Source organism: Alligator mississippiensis, chromosome 10 (genome assembly GCF_030867095.1).
Source record: "Alligator mississippiensis isolate rAllMis1 chromosome 10, rAllMis1, whole genome shotgun sequence".
Lineage (NCBI taxonomy): Eukaryota > Metazoa > Chordata > Crocodylia > Alligatoridae > Alligator > Alligator mississippiensis.
The window spans coordinates 28,242,901-28,258,927 of NC_081833.1; the positions used below are offsets into that span (position 1 = coordinate 28,242,901).

Sequence of the window (16,027 nt, forward strand, 5' to 3'; positions counted from 1 at the left end):
AGTTCCGCCGACCACGCCCCTTTGCCGAAGGGAGGGGGAGTCGGGCGGAGGAGTGCATCCGCCCCTCCCGCCTGAGACAGCAACGACTCCCACTGTAACAATGACTGCAGCTCCAACAGAAACAGCAACAGCAATGACAACTCATGAGGAAATTGATCAGCCTGCAGTATCAAGCAGCCCAGTCATCGGTCCGCAGAGTGCAGTTCAAGCTACCACCTGTTACGCTTGTTCCAGAGCCGAACTGCAGAATTTGTGTAGAGAATCCAGGATACGATCCGACGAAACTCTGGCTGTGTGGTTGGGACGTCTGGTCGTGGAACTTGGGTCCGACCTCCTGGACCAGGAAGAAGCAAGCTTCTTGGTGAGACAAGCTTCATGGAGTAGGGGACATGTCACCGACATCGACATGGTGGCATTTAGCGTCCATTGGCCTATTCCGATTCCAGAGCTTGTGGCAGGAGTGATTGAACAGAAGGCCCACGCATGGCACGACAGCCGACCAGAGCACACCGGTGCAGAACAGCTTGTACTGGCTATTACCAGAGTTTCATACTGCACCTGGAACCCAAGAGAATGCACGTTGGGACTAACACCGCTCCAACGAATGCGACCGTGGCCTCATCGTCACCTGCGAGACCCTGGAACCGTTCTAGTGACCCTCGACAGTATAGATAGTTGTCTTAAAGTTTACGGGCAGAGAAACATCGTGGTTCTGCGAATTGTGCTGAACCCACTGGTCGATCATCCTGTGAGTAGTCTCCTTCATCAGTTGTCAAGACTGCGCGTCCTAATGGAGCCAAGACTGTCCAGTGATCGGGAGTGTCAATGCCCGACTGAGGCTCAGAATACGAAACACCGTGAATCCGAGCGTCCAGTATTACGCCAGAGAACACAGGAGGAGAGATACATGTTTGGATACCTCCTGCAGCGTTCTGGACTTAATAAGAGACAGCTTCGGATTTTAGGAGACGCGGGACAATGGCAGCTAGCCTACGAGTTAGGTTTTCACTATCTAGAAGAAGGCGACGACGACTCATCGATGATTTCGTCAAGTTGCTGAGACGGAAAAGAAAGAGAGCTGTCCAGTATAAAATCGTGTTTTTGTATTTGTATTTAATAGTACTGATAAGTTTAATCGACTGCATTATCGTGCGGTCCTGTGTGATTTTATAGATAGTATTGAATAACCATTTTAAGAGAGTTCTTTTACAGATCTGGGATTCGGAGTGCGTGGTGGAGAGAGGCCTCGAGAGGGACAACATCACTGAAGGGAACGAAGGCCTGACACGCGATTCCACCATGACGCCCACCGAAGTCATGATCGTTCAGTTTTTTGTTATGATTGTGATTTTATGTATATGTGTGTGCCGGCTATTATTTGATTCGATCCCTTGAGGACGAACTTTTATTGCTGACTGACTTTGTTTTTGCTCGTTTAGTTTCGCGAACCATTGACAGACCTATGAATAACCCGGATGATAGGTTTGAAGTATTCTATTGTGCCTTCAGCAAGGGGGGATGTCATGACCCAAAGGTCTGATTTTTTTTTTGTGTGTGCTTCAGCACTAAGAATTATCCCCGTGGGTATACAACTTCATTGTACGGAGGAGTTCTGCTGTGCAGAGAACCTGCGTGCAAAGAAGTTTTCCCGCCACTTTGCAGGGATCTTTGCAGGGTGCATTTCCTTTGTAGCACAGAAATGCACGGTGCAAAGGTTTCCCGCTTGTCGTATGCAAATTTGTGCCCCGCAATTGGCTAGTTCTAAATTATTCACACGTGGCGGCTAGTGATTGGCCTGCTAGCCGTATAAGAGGCTTGAGCAGTTTCCGCCCAAGCCGAAGAGGACTCCGCATCCATCTCGTGGGGACTCTGGGTGTGCGCGGCAGGTTAATAGAAACCCTGTGTGTCGCTCAGAGGAGTTTGGCGGCCTGATCCACCGCCCACCTCTTCCCGTCTTCGCAAGGAGCCTACTATAGGACGTAACGACGAGTTTAATGCGCGCTTGTCCTGGACGTCCGGAGTTTGTCGTGTTCTGTCTGCGTGGAGCCTTGCAACCTCCACGTGTGTTCGTGTTTTTTGTTGTAACCGCAACTCAAGCAAGTTCTCAGCCTACATCACGACCATCTCGGTGTAAGTAAAATAATCTTAAAATCAACCGTTACGTGTCTGTACCTAATTCTAGCTCGGCACCCGCCCTCTCCGACCCGGCCTGCCCGGGCTGCTGGCCACAGCCCACGTGCAGAGCAACGTAAGCGACCCGGGGTCAGACCCGGCGCGCACAGTATCTAGCAGAGTTTCAAGGCCAGAAAGAAACATTAACCCAGAGAAAAATTAAAAAGTAATTAGGAAGGCCAACATTGTAAAGCTGCTTTCCAAAGTTGGGTACCTGAATTTGTATTTAGATAGCAAAATAAATGGTTTAATTTCCAGAGGGTCTGAGTGCTTGCAGAAAATCACAGTGCTTATAATAACAGTTATGCAAGAATGCTTACTGTATTTTGAGTTTCTGTGTTTGAAAAATAAATAGTTACAGGTGTAGACCATGCTTCTAATATGACATCTGATCACCTGGATCCTGGGTCTGTCTTATTAGGAGGGATCCTGGTTTTCCCTGATTAAAAATTGCAACCCCCAAATCCATGATTAAAATGAAAGGCCCCTCACTCTCCCCCACAGCCTCTCCCGGCCCTGCTGGTGCCCCTTACCCCACCACCCAGAGTCCCCTGTCCTTTCCCCCCAGCCCTGCCAGAGGAGGTCTCCAGCTTGCCAGGGCTATTGGGTCAGGGACCTGGGTACACAGCCCCCAGCCTCTGGCAGTGGGTGGTTCCCCACTGTTGCACACACTCCTGGGGAGCAGGGGGGAGCCATGCCCCCAGATCTGTGTGCAGGGTGAGAGTGGGTACAGGCAGCCTGCTGAGGGCTTGGGCTCCCACCCTGCTGCCCTCCTCTGGGGCCTGCACAGCTGAGCAGGTGCGACCAGGCACTGCAGGGAACAGCGGGGCTGTGCATGGAAGCTTGTTGCTGCTGTGAGCTCTGTGCTGCCCTGGCGACGCGTCTGCTCCCTGTGTGGCAATGTTGAGGAGCACAACTCCGCGCCACTACTCCTGCTGTGTGCACAGGGGATGCCTTGCCAGGGCAGTGTGGGGCTTGCAGCGGTAAGCAGCTTCCCTGCGTGGCTCCACTATGCCCTGCAGCATCACTGGGCTGCAGAGGCCCCAGGAGAGGACAGCAGGGTGAGGAGCTGAGCCTGCAGTGGGCAGCCTGTGCCCGACCCCACCCTGCGGACAGATCTGGGGGGCACATGTCCCCCCTGCACCCCAGGGAGTGCGTGTAGCTGTGGGGAGCTGGCCCCGCCTCTCATGAGCTGCCCACAGTCCTGTTCTGCTCCCCATCAGGGCCCTGTGTCTGTGCACTGAAGCCCCAGGTCCCAAACCCCACACTGCCTGGCTGAGCGGGAGCCCCAGCCCTGCCCACCTCACTCTCTCCCTCCCTAGGGAGGCCTCAATTCCCTTTCCCCGCCACCCCCTTCCCTTCCCTACAGTGCATATACATGGACATGGTGCCCTCTGCCTGATGCCCTCCATCCATTGCCTCCCCCCCCTTGCAGGCTGGAACTCTGCCCACGTGCAGAGAGCTCTTTGCAAAACTGCAAAATCTGTGGGTTTCTCCTTTAAAATGAGAAATTCGCTTTTCCCTGGGCCAAAGGGGAAAATCCGTGTTTTTCTCCATTTTTCCGGAAACAGAAAACCTGGATCCCAGCTTATTAGTGAATCTAATGGTAGAAAGTGGGCTGTGATTTTTGCATCAAATCTCATTATGAAATGTTGTTCTAAAGAGGAAAATAAATTATTTTCAATAGTTTTCTTTTTCCTATAAAAATGATTGTTCCTATATAATCCCAAGTTTCCTCTTGTAAAAATGATGTTGGCTTTTATTACACATTTGGGCTCAAAGCCAAACAAGCCTAAAATCTGTATATGTTGTTAATTTGTTATTCTCCATACCAGTTCTGCTGAAGATGAAATATTTTTCTCATTCTTCTTTTTCTGTATAAAATAGGTTAAAAACTATTTTCTCTCCCTCTTTATTTGTATGTACACACACCACTACCCCACATGCATCCCCTCCACCCCCACGCTCTTAAAATACACAGTGTTGTTTTAAAAACTTTGCTATCCCACTAAAATTGGCCAAGAGCATTAACAACACAATCTTAATATTGTAAATGCTTGACAGCAGTTCCATTTCCAGTTCCCTAAATCATTCCTTACCAGCAAGTGTTCATTTGCTAAGTCTCGTACATTAATGAGCTTGCTGTAACTACTTGCGGTATATTGAATTGTGATTTATATATCATTTTCCCCTTGGACCTGTCAGTTCTATCCCCAGATGAGTAAAACATTAAAGCTTGGGAAAATCCAAATGTCACATGAAATACAGGGGTGAGAAATGTAAACACAAGCATGTGAGTGTTAATGTAAATGCCTTAGGTTTCTTCACTACGCTTTTGGGTTGCTCTTAAATTGTACCTAAGTATGAAAACGCAGAAACAAGTTTGTTAGAAAAACGGCTCTGATGCATATTATAAGCAAAAGTCCTAAAAACATCCTCCAGCACTATTTAAAGAGACAAGCCTGTTTCCAAATACTGTTGTCCTTCCAGAAACATTATCTCGTCGCATTAGGATTTCAGCCTGTATTTTTTAAAACATGTTCTGTATAGTATTATAGATAGCTTCAGCAAAATCTTCATTAGTATGGTTTATGGGGCTGTTTTTTTCTTGTGCCCTGAAAGACGATTAGTCTTTCTGGCATTGATGGAGTTAAGCATTGCCTTATGTACTGAAGTAAGCAGTGGTGCATTCTGGTAATAAGGTGGTTTGATGGTTGCTGTGAGTTCCACGCTGTAGTGAGTGCACTGGTAACAGCATGTGGCAAGAATTTATAATGTGAAATGTGGAACTGTAAGTGCAGCGATGCAGCATTTTAGCTGATTGCTGAATAAGGACATTTTTTTCTATCTTAAGGCTAATAGTAATGTAGAGCTTAGCTTCCATGAGAGTGATCCAGCTGGAGGGATGAAGGGTAGGGGCTGCTGGGAGACGGGATCCGCTCGTTCCTTCTGCAACTCCGGCTGTCTGAATAAATTTAAGAAGGGTTAGTGGCCTTCGTAGCTTCCTTATGGAGGCCTGTGTTGATCTAATCAGCCCTTGTTCTATTTCTGGTATTTTACTGCATGTTCACTTCAGTCGAATGTGCGTTCCATCAGCAGAAGGCATGGATTTTGACTGTCTTGCAATGCATTTTAGAGTAATGGAAATTTTGTTGCAGCTAGAAAGGTGTCTTCCAGATGTCTTTATGTTTAACCTTTTATAAGCAAACCTGTAATAAATCAAGGGGGGAAATACAAAAAAGCAACCCATATTAACCCAGCTTTAGTGTTTGCATGCTGGACTGCATGTTCTTTCTGAGCAGAGAGCTGAATGGTTAATTGTCAATAAGGGGCACCTTGGGAATTGTATGCTGCATCCTTTCTCCTCTGCTTTTGGCTTAATGAAGTGCATGGCACTCTCACTTGGATGAGCTTGGATGCGTCTATCCACTGTTAGTACTGAGAGGGTTAAATGCTGCTGTATTTTTATTTCTAGTATTTTGGGGGGGTTTTAACATTAAAAAATATAGGGAATTGGGTTGTTTGGTCATTATGGGTATTATCTCCTGCAGCAGATAAGCTTCTGTTGTTTACTTGGCAATTTAATTCACTAAAAAGAGGTGGTTTGTTATTATTAAAATTATGTTACAGTTGAGATAAAATATGTTTTACAGCTGGCTTGTCAGTCCATATCTCACTTACGGTGAAACTCAGAAATGTTCCTCCAGAAACACTGTCCTCTGAATAATAGTTTAACTAATGGATAGCAAACTTAATTTTAAACTCCTAAACTGCAAGTGCCTGCTTTTTAATACTGCTTAGACTTACTCCAGTCATGGCTGTCCCCAGTTAGAATTTGACTGTAAGTTGCACAGGCTGCAAGAGAAATCTGGTTTACATGATTATTGATCTTGTGAAGCAATATACTGAACAGCATCAACTTGGGACTGAAACTCCCACTTGGAAGCAATACAGAAGCATTTTGTTGTGGTTATTTCTTGGTCACAATCTGAGGTGTGCATTAATTTTTTCTAGTTCTGGGATCCAGTGTGAATTTTCAAAGTTGGTATTTCAAAGTTTAGTTTTGTTTTGTTTTATTTTAGTTTTTTAGAAGTGTGTATTTCCTAGACCCTGAATCTGCCACATTTTCTGAGCAGGCTTGCAGCCCCTCAGGGTCCCACCAACTTGAATGGTCTCCTGACAGAAGCAAGAGTCTGACAAAGTTATAAAAGTTGCAGAGTCAAAACCTTAGAATATGACATTAAGCTCGATAACTGTGACTTAAGTTGGATATTGTGGATAGGCAAATGTTATTGAGATCCTGAGACTGAGGTGTGCTTTGGAATCCACTTCCTTGGTTGTTTTCAGTGATACATCACCTTCAGTATTTTCCATTTTAAAAGTGCAAGTAGCTGGTTTCTGTATTACAGAGTTTCACTTTAAAAGACCATCTGTGGAAATTATTTTCACAATGCGCTTTGGATTCCAACAACTTTTTTCATGCATTAGTTTGAGATCTGCTACTAAGCAAGGACAAGTTAGAAACCCGATGATAAACTTGTAAGAAAAAAATACAGTTCTAGGAATTTATATACAGTTGTAGGGAAGTCAGTAAAACTGTAACTGTCCTTGTAGGCATCTGAACAGTTCTTTGATGCTATGGTACTAACAGCTTTTTTTATTATATGTTATTTGTATTAAAAATTGTACCTGGAGAGCCCAGTTAGACTGGGGAGCCATTTTGGTAGGTGGTGTACACAGAAGAGTATTTAGGTTTAATTTTAGTTGCTCTTATTTTGATGTAGTTTTTAATTATTGAAAGGGTATAAGGAAGGTAAAATCCAAATTCTGGTGAAATTCAGTGGGGGATGGACACCTGGATCCCTTCATTGCCTTTAAAAAATTCAGCTTTGAAAAACCTTTAAATTTTAAAGCCTTTAAAGTTTATTGCCAGCTTTCTAAAAAAAAAAAAAAAAAAAAAAGTCCTTGACAGTGAGGATAGTGTTAAAATCACCACATCCCTTTTTTCGTGCAAACTGTGATGACATTATTTTTGTGGTGTTCAGATTTTTTCCATGGGACGCTAAATGAAACTCTTCCAGCCCATATCAAATGGTTACAGCACACACGTCTATGAACTCCCCACCTGCAGAATATCAAGCATAACTTCTTCTTCAACATTTAAAAATTTAATTTCCTTGAAATAGTAAAAACAAACAAATGTGGTGAAAACATGAATTTGAAAGGGGGAGACTGATGAGAGACAAAGTGGATGCTCATTACCAGGTTTAGATTTGTTCTGTTTCTTACACTTTTCCTGTCTTATTTGTGCACTATTCTTAAAGTAATAACAATATATAATGTTGAGTAATAATATATGTTCATTTAAATGTATACAAGCACACACAATCTGTTTCAGGTTATGTACCTGGAACTTAAAAGTTGTGGATAACCACACATGCAGAAATAATTATTTCTGTAAAAAAAACAATCAGGAAAAAACACTTGATTCTGATGATACTTAGATATGTGAAAAATGCTGAACCATTTAAAAAATAGAGAACTTTAAAGGAAAGTTAGTAAATTAAACATGTTTTAAATCAAATTTTAGGATTTTCCTTTTTTCTTTTTCTACTACTCCCATGTCTCTTACTCCACTGTTGAAATGTCTGTCCGTCCATGTAGGTATACCTAATGCAAATAAAAATAATGAATACAAAATTTAGTGATGGCAGGTCATGGCAAACAGTTACCCTGCAAGATATTTTCCAAGGCCATTTGGGATTAACAAGGTTTTTATTTTAGTTGCACATATATTGTCTTGTATATCCACTGACAATGTGATGAGATGCAATGCAAAAATGATTTTAACAGTATGGATTCCTATTTGAAATCTCTGGGCATGTCTAGATGAGTGGGAACGTTTGGTACCCCGGGGACAAGTAGCAGTGCCACACCTTGTGTTGCTGCTGTGTGTTCTCAGGGAACTCCAGTGCCACGTGCACTTGTATAGCAGGTTATCCTGAGTGGGGTAGGGGAGGCTGGGGCCAGTACCTGTTCTGACCTCAGCAGCCTTACCTGATGTCCTGGGGGTCTCCGGGAGCTGTAGACATGGCAGGAAGCCTGGCTGGCAGGTAGAGTGTGGTTCCAGCTGACCAGGCTCTGGATTTGGGTGGTGCGCACTGCTGCAATGTGCGCCACCCCACTTTTTTGTTTTTGGCGTGGGTTTTTTTGGACTGCAGGATCTTCCCCCAGGCTCTCCCCTCCTCCCCACACTGCTTCCTTGCATTGTGGGGAACGCCTGCATGTGCGGTGTGTGGCTTGTCTGGACATGCCCTCTGGGTTTCTTTCCAATCACGTTTGCACACCTAACAGCGCTAACCCTTATAGGCTCCTACAGTTCTCCATAATTTCCATAGCAGCACATGACTTATGGTGTGGACATGGAGACACTTGGAGCCATTTCAAAAGGGGAACTGTTCAAAAGGGTATGCTCTAATTGTCATGTTTGGACTAGCTGAGACTAATTCAGATGTAGCAAACCTGCTCCAACTTTGATCCTGGATAAAGGAATGTTAAAGTGGCAGCAAGTTTGCTGCATTTGAATCATTTTCAGTTTGTTCACATGTCCATACCATGTTTGTCAGAGCTATGATGACATTGCTTCTTCTGCTGATTGTTGCCCTTGGGTCCCCTAAAAGGGGATTATTCTGTACACAGAGTGCTCAGGGGGAAAGAAGATGTATCCCCAGGTGATGTTACTTTCTCTCAGATTCCTTGCTGATTTATAAGTGGGGTGGGTAACGCACAAAAGGTATCCGTCCTTTCAGCTTGTTTGCTCCCCAAACAAGGGGCATATCTGATGTGATGTGGGTCTTACTCCTATTTTTTGCTCCTACCTCTTACTTTTCTTACATGTAGATGGATGTCATTCTGTACATGTCTAGGGGGAAGGGTTGAGCCTGAGGTCTCATCTGTACTAGGTAAAAAAAATCAGGGGAATTTTTTGCAAAAATGTGCACCAGGGCTTGTAGTGAAGGGAGTGGAATGGAGCTGATAGAAAAAGGCCATTTCCCTCCCCCCAGAAATCATGAAAAACAAATCCCTAAATCCCCACAGACTTCTTTTAGTTTTTTATTGAAAGCCTGCAACAAAAGCCCAGTACATTCTTGGTTTTTAAAACACCTTTCATAAAAGATGCTCAGGTTTGGAGTTTTGAATTTTGCTGAAAAAAATTATGCAAAATTATGAAATAATTTGCTGAAAATAGAAGATAGAAGATATTTAATGAAGAACTTTTAATTTGACATTGGAAATCCAGGAAATTTCTCTCAAAGTGATTTATTTTCTGTAGAAATCTTCATTTTGGTCAAAGAGTCATTTGTTTAATCAAGAAAAAGTGGTGACTAACTTTAGAGTAGAATCAGAAGTGTTGCTAGCTCCAGCCCACATATTGCCTAGGAGCAATTTCTTTTTTGAAATAATGCATCACACTCTATAGGGACTAGTGTACACTGTACTCGCTGACAGATGTTAAATTAAAGGTGCAACGTGATCTGATGTATGGCAGAAGGGGTGATTGTCGGCTTGAGCATCAGGTCCCATCGTGCCATAGCGCTGGAGCCCAGGGAGCCTGGGATCATGATCACTTGCCCCTGTGCTGGCAAGCAGCAAGCTTGACTCCCGGTGCTCCCCTGACTGGGAGCCCAGGTCAGCTGATGGGCACTCTCAGTCTCTGGAGCACACAGGACTCTTGAGGACTTCACATGTTTTGTGTGATAACTTTGTGGCTTATTTTTCATTTCATCACGCCGTTAATTGAATGTGTGTGTGGCCAGGCAACTACTTAAGACATGATTAGCCAGTTAAGCACTTCAGTGTAACGTCTGTCAAGGGACTAGTAGTACACAGTCTACTAACTTTCCTCAACAATGTTTTTTTTGACAGTTCCATGCTTTGTGTATTATAACCTTTAAACTATGTTTTTTATTAGATATACTGTAATGACTTCCCTTTGCAGACAATTTACTGTTCATGATACTTTATAACTTTAGAAATGTTTGTACATGAAGGGTGATGCATCAGCAGAATTGTACTGTTACTGCTTATACCTATTCAGTAAATAATATGGAACATTTCCATCACCAGAGCTCTTAGTGCCGTGTAAAAGCACATGATTTAAAAAGGAAAAACCTGTTTTATGCTGACCCATCACATGTACATCTAGTTTGCATGGAGCTCAGAATAGATTAAGTACAATGGATGTATTTAACTTGTTGCTTATATGTGTGCAACATAAGACCAGTTGAGAAACAGTTGTGTTGATTAGACCTTCAGAAATAGGTGAAAATGAAAGCAACAAAGTGTTTCAAGCTCTTACACATGGCATGTTTGCATTAAAGGCATAATCTGATTCCAGTAAAGATAATGGGTGATTGTTCAGTGGCTTCAGCAGGGCTGGATCAGCCTTGTAACAGAAGAAAACTCCCGTCTGCGAGAGTTAGAAGTGTTACTCCTTATAATAGAATAACCAGATTTTGTCCTGTCAAAGTTCTGCATAGGCAATATAATCAGCATCCCAATAGCAACACCGAGTTTACATAAAAAGTAGTATGCACTTTGGCAGTGGATGGTCGCAGATCCATAAAGTTTTCCATATTTGACTATTCTCTAAAGTAATCTAACTTAATCATTATAATTTTTTTAAAAATCTGCATTTTTGTATTGATTTTCATCCAAGGGTCTCATAGCTCTTTACAATGAAGACACACAAATATGTTTGTTCCTTTCCAAATTAAGATTAGAGGTGGTAAGAGGATTGTATAGATCAGGGGTTGTCAACTGGGGGTATGCATACCCCTGGGGGTACTTGGACTGGTCCTAGGGGGTATGTACAGGCGGGCAGGGGTGGAGTGCCGTTGCCTCCCAGGGGTAGGGGCAAGGTGGGGAAGCTTGAATGTGGCAGCAGGCCTGCCACCCACCATTCTGGTGAGCTTCCACTGCCCTCACCCCACCCTAGCTTCCCTGCTTGGCGTCCATCTGCACCCTACTTGTTTCTCTGTCCTCTGTCCCCCCCACCCCGCTCAGCCTCTGGCTGCTAGGGGTACTTAGACTAAAAAAGTTGAAAACCCCTGGTCTAGATTCGTACAGCTCATTCAGGTGTGGAAGGAATAATAGAAGTTGGAGGTCTGACTCCTAGTCTGCTGTTTTAACCTTTATCATTTAACATGTCAGACATTCTATGTAGAGGGTTTTTTGGTTAATATTTGATATTAACATGCATGAGAACTATATATTGAGAATGAGACCCAGGTCTCCTTCATGGCAGCACAGACGATTAATCTCTATGCTACTTGTCTACTGTTAATTTAGTTAACAAGTTGGCTTTTAGGCTCACAGATATGCCAAGTTGTAAGGCAAAAGACATTTTTATGACCGAATTATAAACTGTTAAAATGAATGCTGAAAACAGAGGTATAGAAAAACATGTTAACCATAATACTGTTTAAATTTATATGAAGTTATATTAAGTCATTGGGAAAAGGAAGTTGCAGTCTGTGGATCAAAGGAAGGATCCTACATCTGTTTCTTAAAGTTGAAATGCTTGTTGAGTCTTTATCCAAATCTGTTTATTTGAAAATCTCATGAGATGAGGCTGTTTCATAAGTTTTATGGTATCTCCTGTTTTCCCATGGATCAGGCAGCTAGCCTGGTGATATGCTGGGTTAGCGTTCTGTTCATCCCTGATTGTCTAAATAGCTGTTTTCTGCCTGTCTTCAAGGCATTTTTGGAATTTATGTGCCCAGAGGAATTATGTTCCTGGGTGCATATGGACAACTAGATAGTTATGCAGATGGGCAGGGAAGGCGTGTACTACCTTTTCTCCCAATAGCTGAGTGGCAAGAGCACTCCTCTGGGAAACTAGAGGACATGGGATCTGGGTTGCCCTTTCATCATATGATTTTTATATGAAGCCCAGGACTTCTGTTGGATTGAGAGCACAATTTTATAAATACATCCAGTTTTGATGTAAATCAAGTGATGGAAAATCATCCCAATTCTTGTTGTTTCAGTGATTAGCTCACTGTCACAAAATATACTTTTTCTACTTTTTATCTGTTAAGCTTGAGCTTCCAGTCATTGGATCCTATTACAGTTCTTCTGCTACATTAAACAGCTATCTTCGTTAAAAAATGTTCACTCTTAGGTATTTGTAGATCATGATCATATCAGCTCTTAATCTTCTTTTGATAAACTAGATACATTGGACTACATAATTCTCTTGCTATAAGGAACATTTTCCAGACTGAAATTATTGTAGTTCCATTCTGAATCCTTTCCAGTTTTTTAACATCCTCTTTGAAGTACAGACTCAAGAAAAGGACACATTAAGCCTAGTGATGATCTCATTAATGCCCTAAATGGTAATACCGCCTCCCTTTTCCGACTTGATATTCCCCTGCTCACATACTCAAGGATCAAATTCACCCTCTTTATTACAACATCACACTGAGAGCTCATGTTCAGCTAGTTATCTACTGTGACCTGTAAGTCCTTATCAGTGAGACTGGATTCCAGGATACTGTCTCCCATTTTGTAAGCATGACCCACTTTCTGTCCTCTGAGAAGTATTAAACAATCTATGTCAGCCAGAATTACAGACCTATCCTGATCAGTATTTCCCATATCAATTTTGTGTGACATCTTCAGATCTCCATTGATTTTATATTTTCTTACGGTTCATTGATAAAGATTCAGATACTGGAAAGCATTGAGACATGAACACTTCCTTCACAGAAATACTGCTGTTGGATGATGATTCCTCATTTTAAATGACTTTTTGAGATTAATCAATTAGCCATTTTTACTTCATTTAATATAAATTGCCTTTATATTGAACAGTGCCATTTTCTTATCAGCATGTCATGGCAAAATTAATCAAATGCCTTAAAGAAGTCAACACAGTGACTTTTCATTGACAAAATATATAATATTGTACAAACATCAAATTTGTTTGCTTTCAAGAAAACTTTAAAGGGATTAATTATGCTATCATCCTTTCATTCTATACTGATTATAGCCTACATTAGTCTTTCATGATTATACCTAAAATTGATGTTAGATTAACCAACCTATAGTTTCTTGGGTCATCCTGTTTATCTGTTTTAAAAATCGATATTGTACCCGCTGGGCCTCGTACATCTTACTTCGGGCTTCCTTGATCCGAGTGCTTGCTGGTACTCGCCTTGCCGTCACAGGTGGCCTTCCGGGAGGTCTTCCCACGTGCCGCAATCTGCCCCTTCTCGCCTGCCACGACTTGAATCTTTCAGTGGGTGGGGCTTCGTGCAGCGCGGTTGCCCTTGTCGGTCACCTGCTTCTTAGATGTCTTCTGCGAGGCTCCTCCTCCTCTGTACCTCGCCCTTTACCCAGCCCGGCGGATCCTGGCTGTTTCCGTGGTTGACCGAATATCCCCTAGATACTTAAACAACAAGCTCACCTCTCGCTCTAACTCCCTGCCTCCATCACCTCAGCCCCTTCTAATGCGGGGAAACACAAAACTCCCTCCAGAACTCAAATGAAAAGCTTAATGAGCCTCAAGGGAGGCATAACCCTGCCCCTATTGGGCTTCCTTATGGAGCCGACAGCCTCTCTATCCCTCCGCTTGTTGACAGGGCCGCTTGCCCGTGGCTTGGTTCTGTGGCCCCTCTCCGCCTATTCCAGCCTCACGCCACTCCTTCTCTGGTATCCTACTGGCGTGACCTCTCTCTGGGTCCCCTGGGAGCAGTGTCCCTCTCTGTGGGTCTTCCCCGAACTGCAGCCCTGTCTCCGGGTCTTCCCCGAACTGCAGCCCTCTCTCCGGGTCTTCTCCGGCCCGTTCACCTCCCGCGCCGCTGGGGCGCTTACCGTTTCCTCTCCTGACTTGCCTGCAGCTGTCATGCTGGCCTCGGGCGCTGGTTCTCCCCCGGGTTCCTTTAGTTCCCTGTGGTGAGCACGGGCAGTCACCTCTGGCGTTCTGCGCCTCCAGCTGACTCCACCAGGCAGGCTCCCTCCCGGCAGCCATGTGCGCGCCCTGCTTCTTTTTGCCGCCGGCCCTTTTATTTCCGCTGGCCAGCGATTGGGAGTGACATCATCTGCCAGCCGCAGGTAATTTAAGGCGTGATCCACGCCCCGCACGGGCTTCTCCTGCCGTCCCTGCTCCTCCTCCCATCCTGGGGTGAGCAAATTACCCTTTTTATTTTCCTTCTCTCCGTTCCCCCCCCCCAGCTCCTGGCCCTGGAGCTCCCCCCGTGGACTCGGGAGTCTTCCCGGTCCTTCTCCCCCTGTGACAGATATATTAGGGGTTTTTTCCAGTTCTCTGCAATTTCCTCCATCCTCAGGAACTTCAGATCCAAGATTGTATTAAAATCAACATTAACAGCGCAAAGAGTTTTTTTGTTTGTTTTTTTTGTTTTTGTTTTTTGTTTTATCCATTGAGAGGGTTCTGTAGGTTTTAAACAGTAGTTGCTTTTTAACATCCTCTCTGATTAATGATGGAATTAAAGGCATTACATTTCACTTAAAATTATGAATGTATCATCCTGCTCCTTGGCAAATATAGACAAAATAAGATTTGTAGATTATGGGGAATCATTAGATCATCTGACCTGACATCACAGGTCATGGAGTTTCATGAAATAACCCCTCAGTTGGGTCTAATAATTTGCATCTGGCTAAAACAGATCATTAGGCATCCAATCTTGATTTGAAAAAATCAAGAGTTGAGAACCCACCACTTCCCTTGACAGGTTGTTCCAATGATGAATCAAACTCATTTTTTTTAAGTGCCAAATTTTTAATTTGAATTTGCCTGGCTTATGCTTCCAGCCACTGGACCTTATTGGACTTTGCTTAGCTTGAGTAAAGAGCCCTTCAGTTAGTGGCATTTTCTCTGTGAAGGGACATGTACTCTGGAATCAATACACCTCTGATTAATGCACCTCATTATACTTTTTTTTTTTTTTAGTAGCTCAACAGATTGGTCAAACAACTAGGGAGTTTTGCTTGGGCATGCAGGGATGAAATCAGGAAGGCCAAAGCACAATTGGAGTTGCATTTGTCAGCATTGAACTTCATTCAGTTAGCTCCAGCCCAGCTTTCCAATTTGTCAGGATACTTTTGAATTATGCTTGTGTTCTCCAACACATTTGCAGTCCTCCCCAGTTTTGTGTTTTCTGTAAATTTGCTCAAGAAGCCCTCTCTTTCAGCATGCACATCATTCATAAACATGTTGAATAGCACTGGGCTCAGGACACACCCTTGTGGGACTCTACTCGAAACCTCCTGCTATTCTGACAAGGATCCATTTGTAATCAACCTTTGCTTGTGGCTATTGAGCCAGTTATCTATTCACCTTATAATAGTAATATAGTAAGGTATAAGCTTTTATGATGTAGCTGTTATGCCTGTGTTCTTCTGTAGCAATACAAGTGTAGCAAAGCTAGGACTGTCCAACTGATTAGCAGCCAGGGGTTGCACCCCATGTGGGCTGAACCAGAGGGGGGCATATGCACACACACTGCTCCATGGGCTCCCTGGTGCTATGGGCTGCTTAGCCCCCAACCAGGGAAAGAACAGGAAGAGAAAACCAAGGAGGAAGGGGGAGCCTAGGGACCTTGGAGGGGGTAACAGCCAGAGTGATAGGGGGAACAGTGGCTTGGTAGGAGTCTCAGGGCCACACAATGTCTTGCAGGCGACATATGGCCCTTAAGCCACCAGCTGAAAAGCCCTAAGCAAAGGTTTTATAACTGTAATTCTGTTTTTTCAGGGTTAAAGTTACAGTGATTTACTTGAAATGAAGCAGGCAGGCATAAGCATTCCATTGTAAGAGCTGATATCT

The 16,027-nt window shown here is 43.7% G+C and overlaps 1 protein-coding gene across 4 annotated transcripts in view; it reads left to right on the plus strand.

Moving 5' to 3' along the window:
* The window catches only part of OSBP2 (oxysterol binding protein 2), a 346,797-nt gene that overhangs the window by 144,987 nt on the left and 185,783 nt on the right, over nt 1-16,027 (plus strand). The window contains exon 1 of one of the 4 annotated variants that reach the window (XM_019493721.2): nt 4,571-4,963. The exons of the other annotated variants lie outside the window; for them this stretch is intronic. Coding sequence (XP_019349266.1) covers nt 4,954-4,963 — 10 coding nt within the window. The 5' untranslated portion in view covers nt 4,571-4,953. Of the gene's footprint in view, nt 1-4,570; nt 4,964-16,027 lie in introns of those variants that run through there. 4 annotated transcript variants of the gene reach the window in all.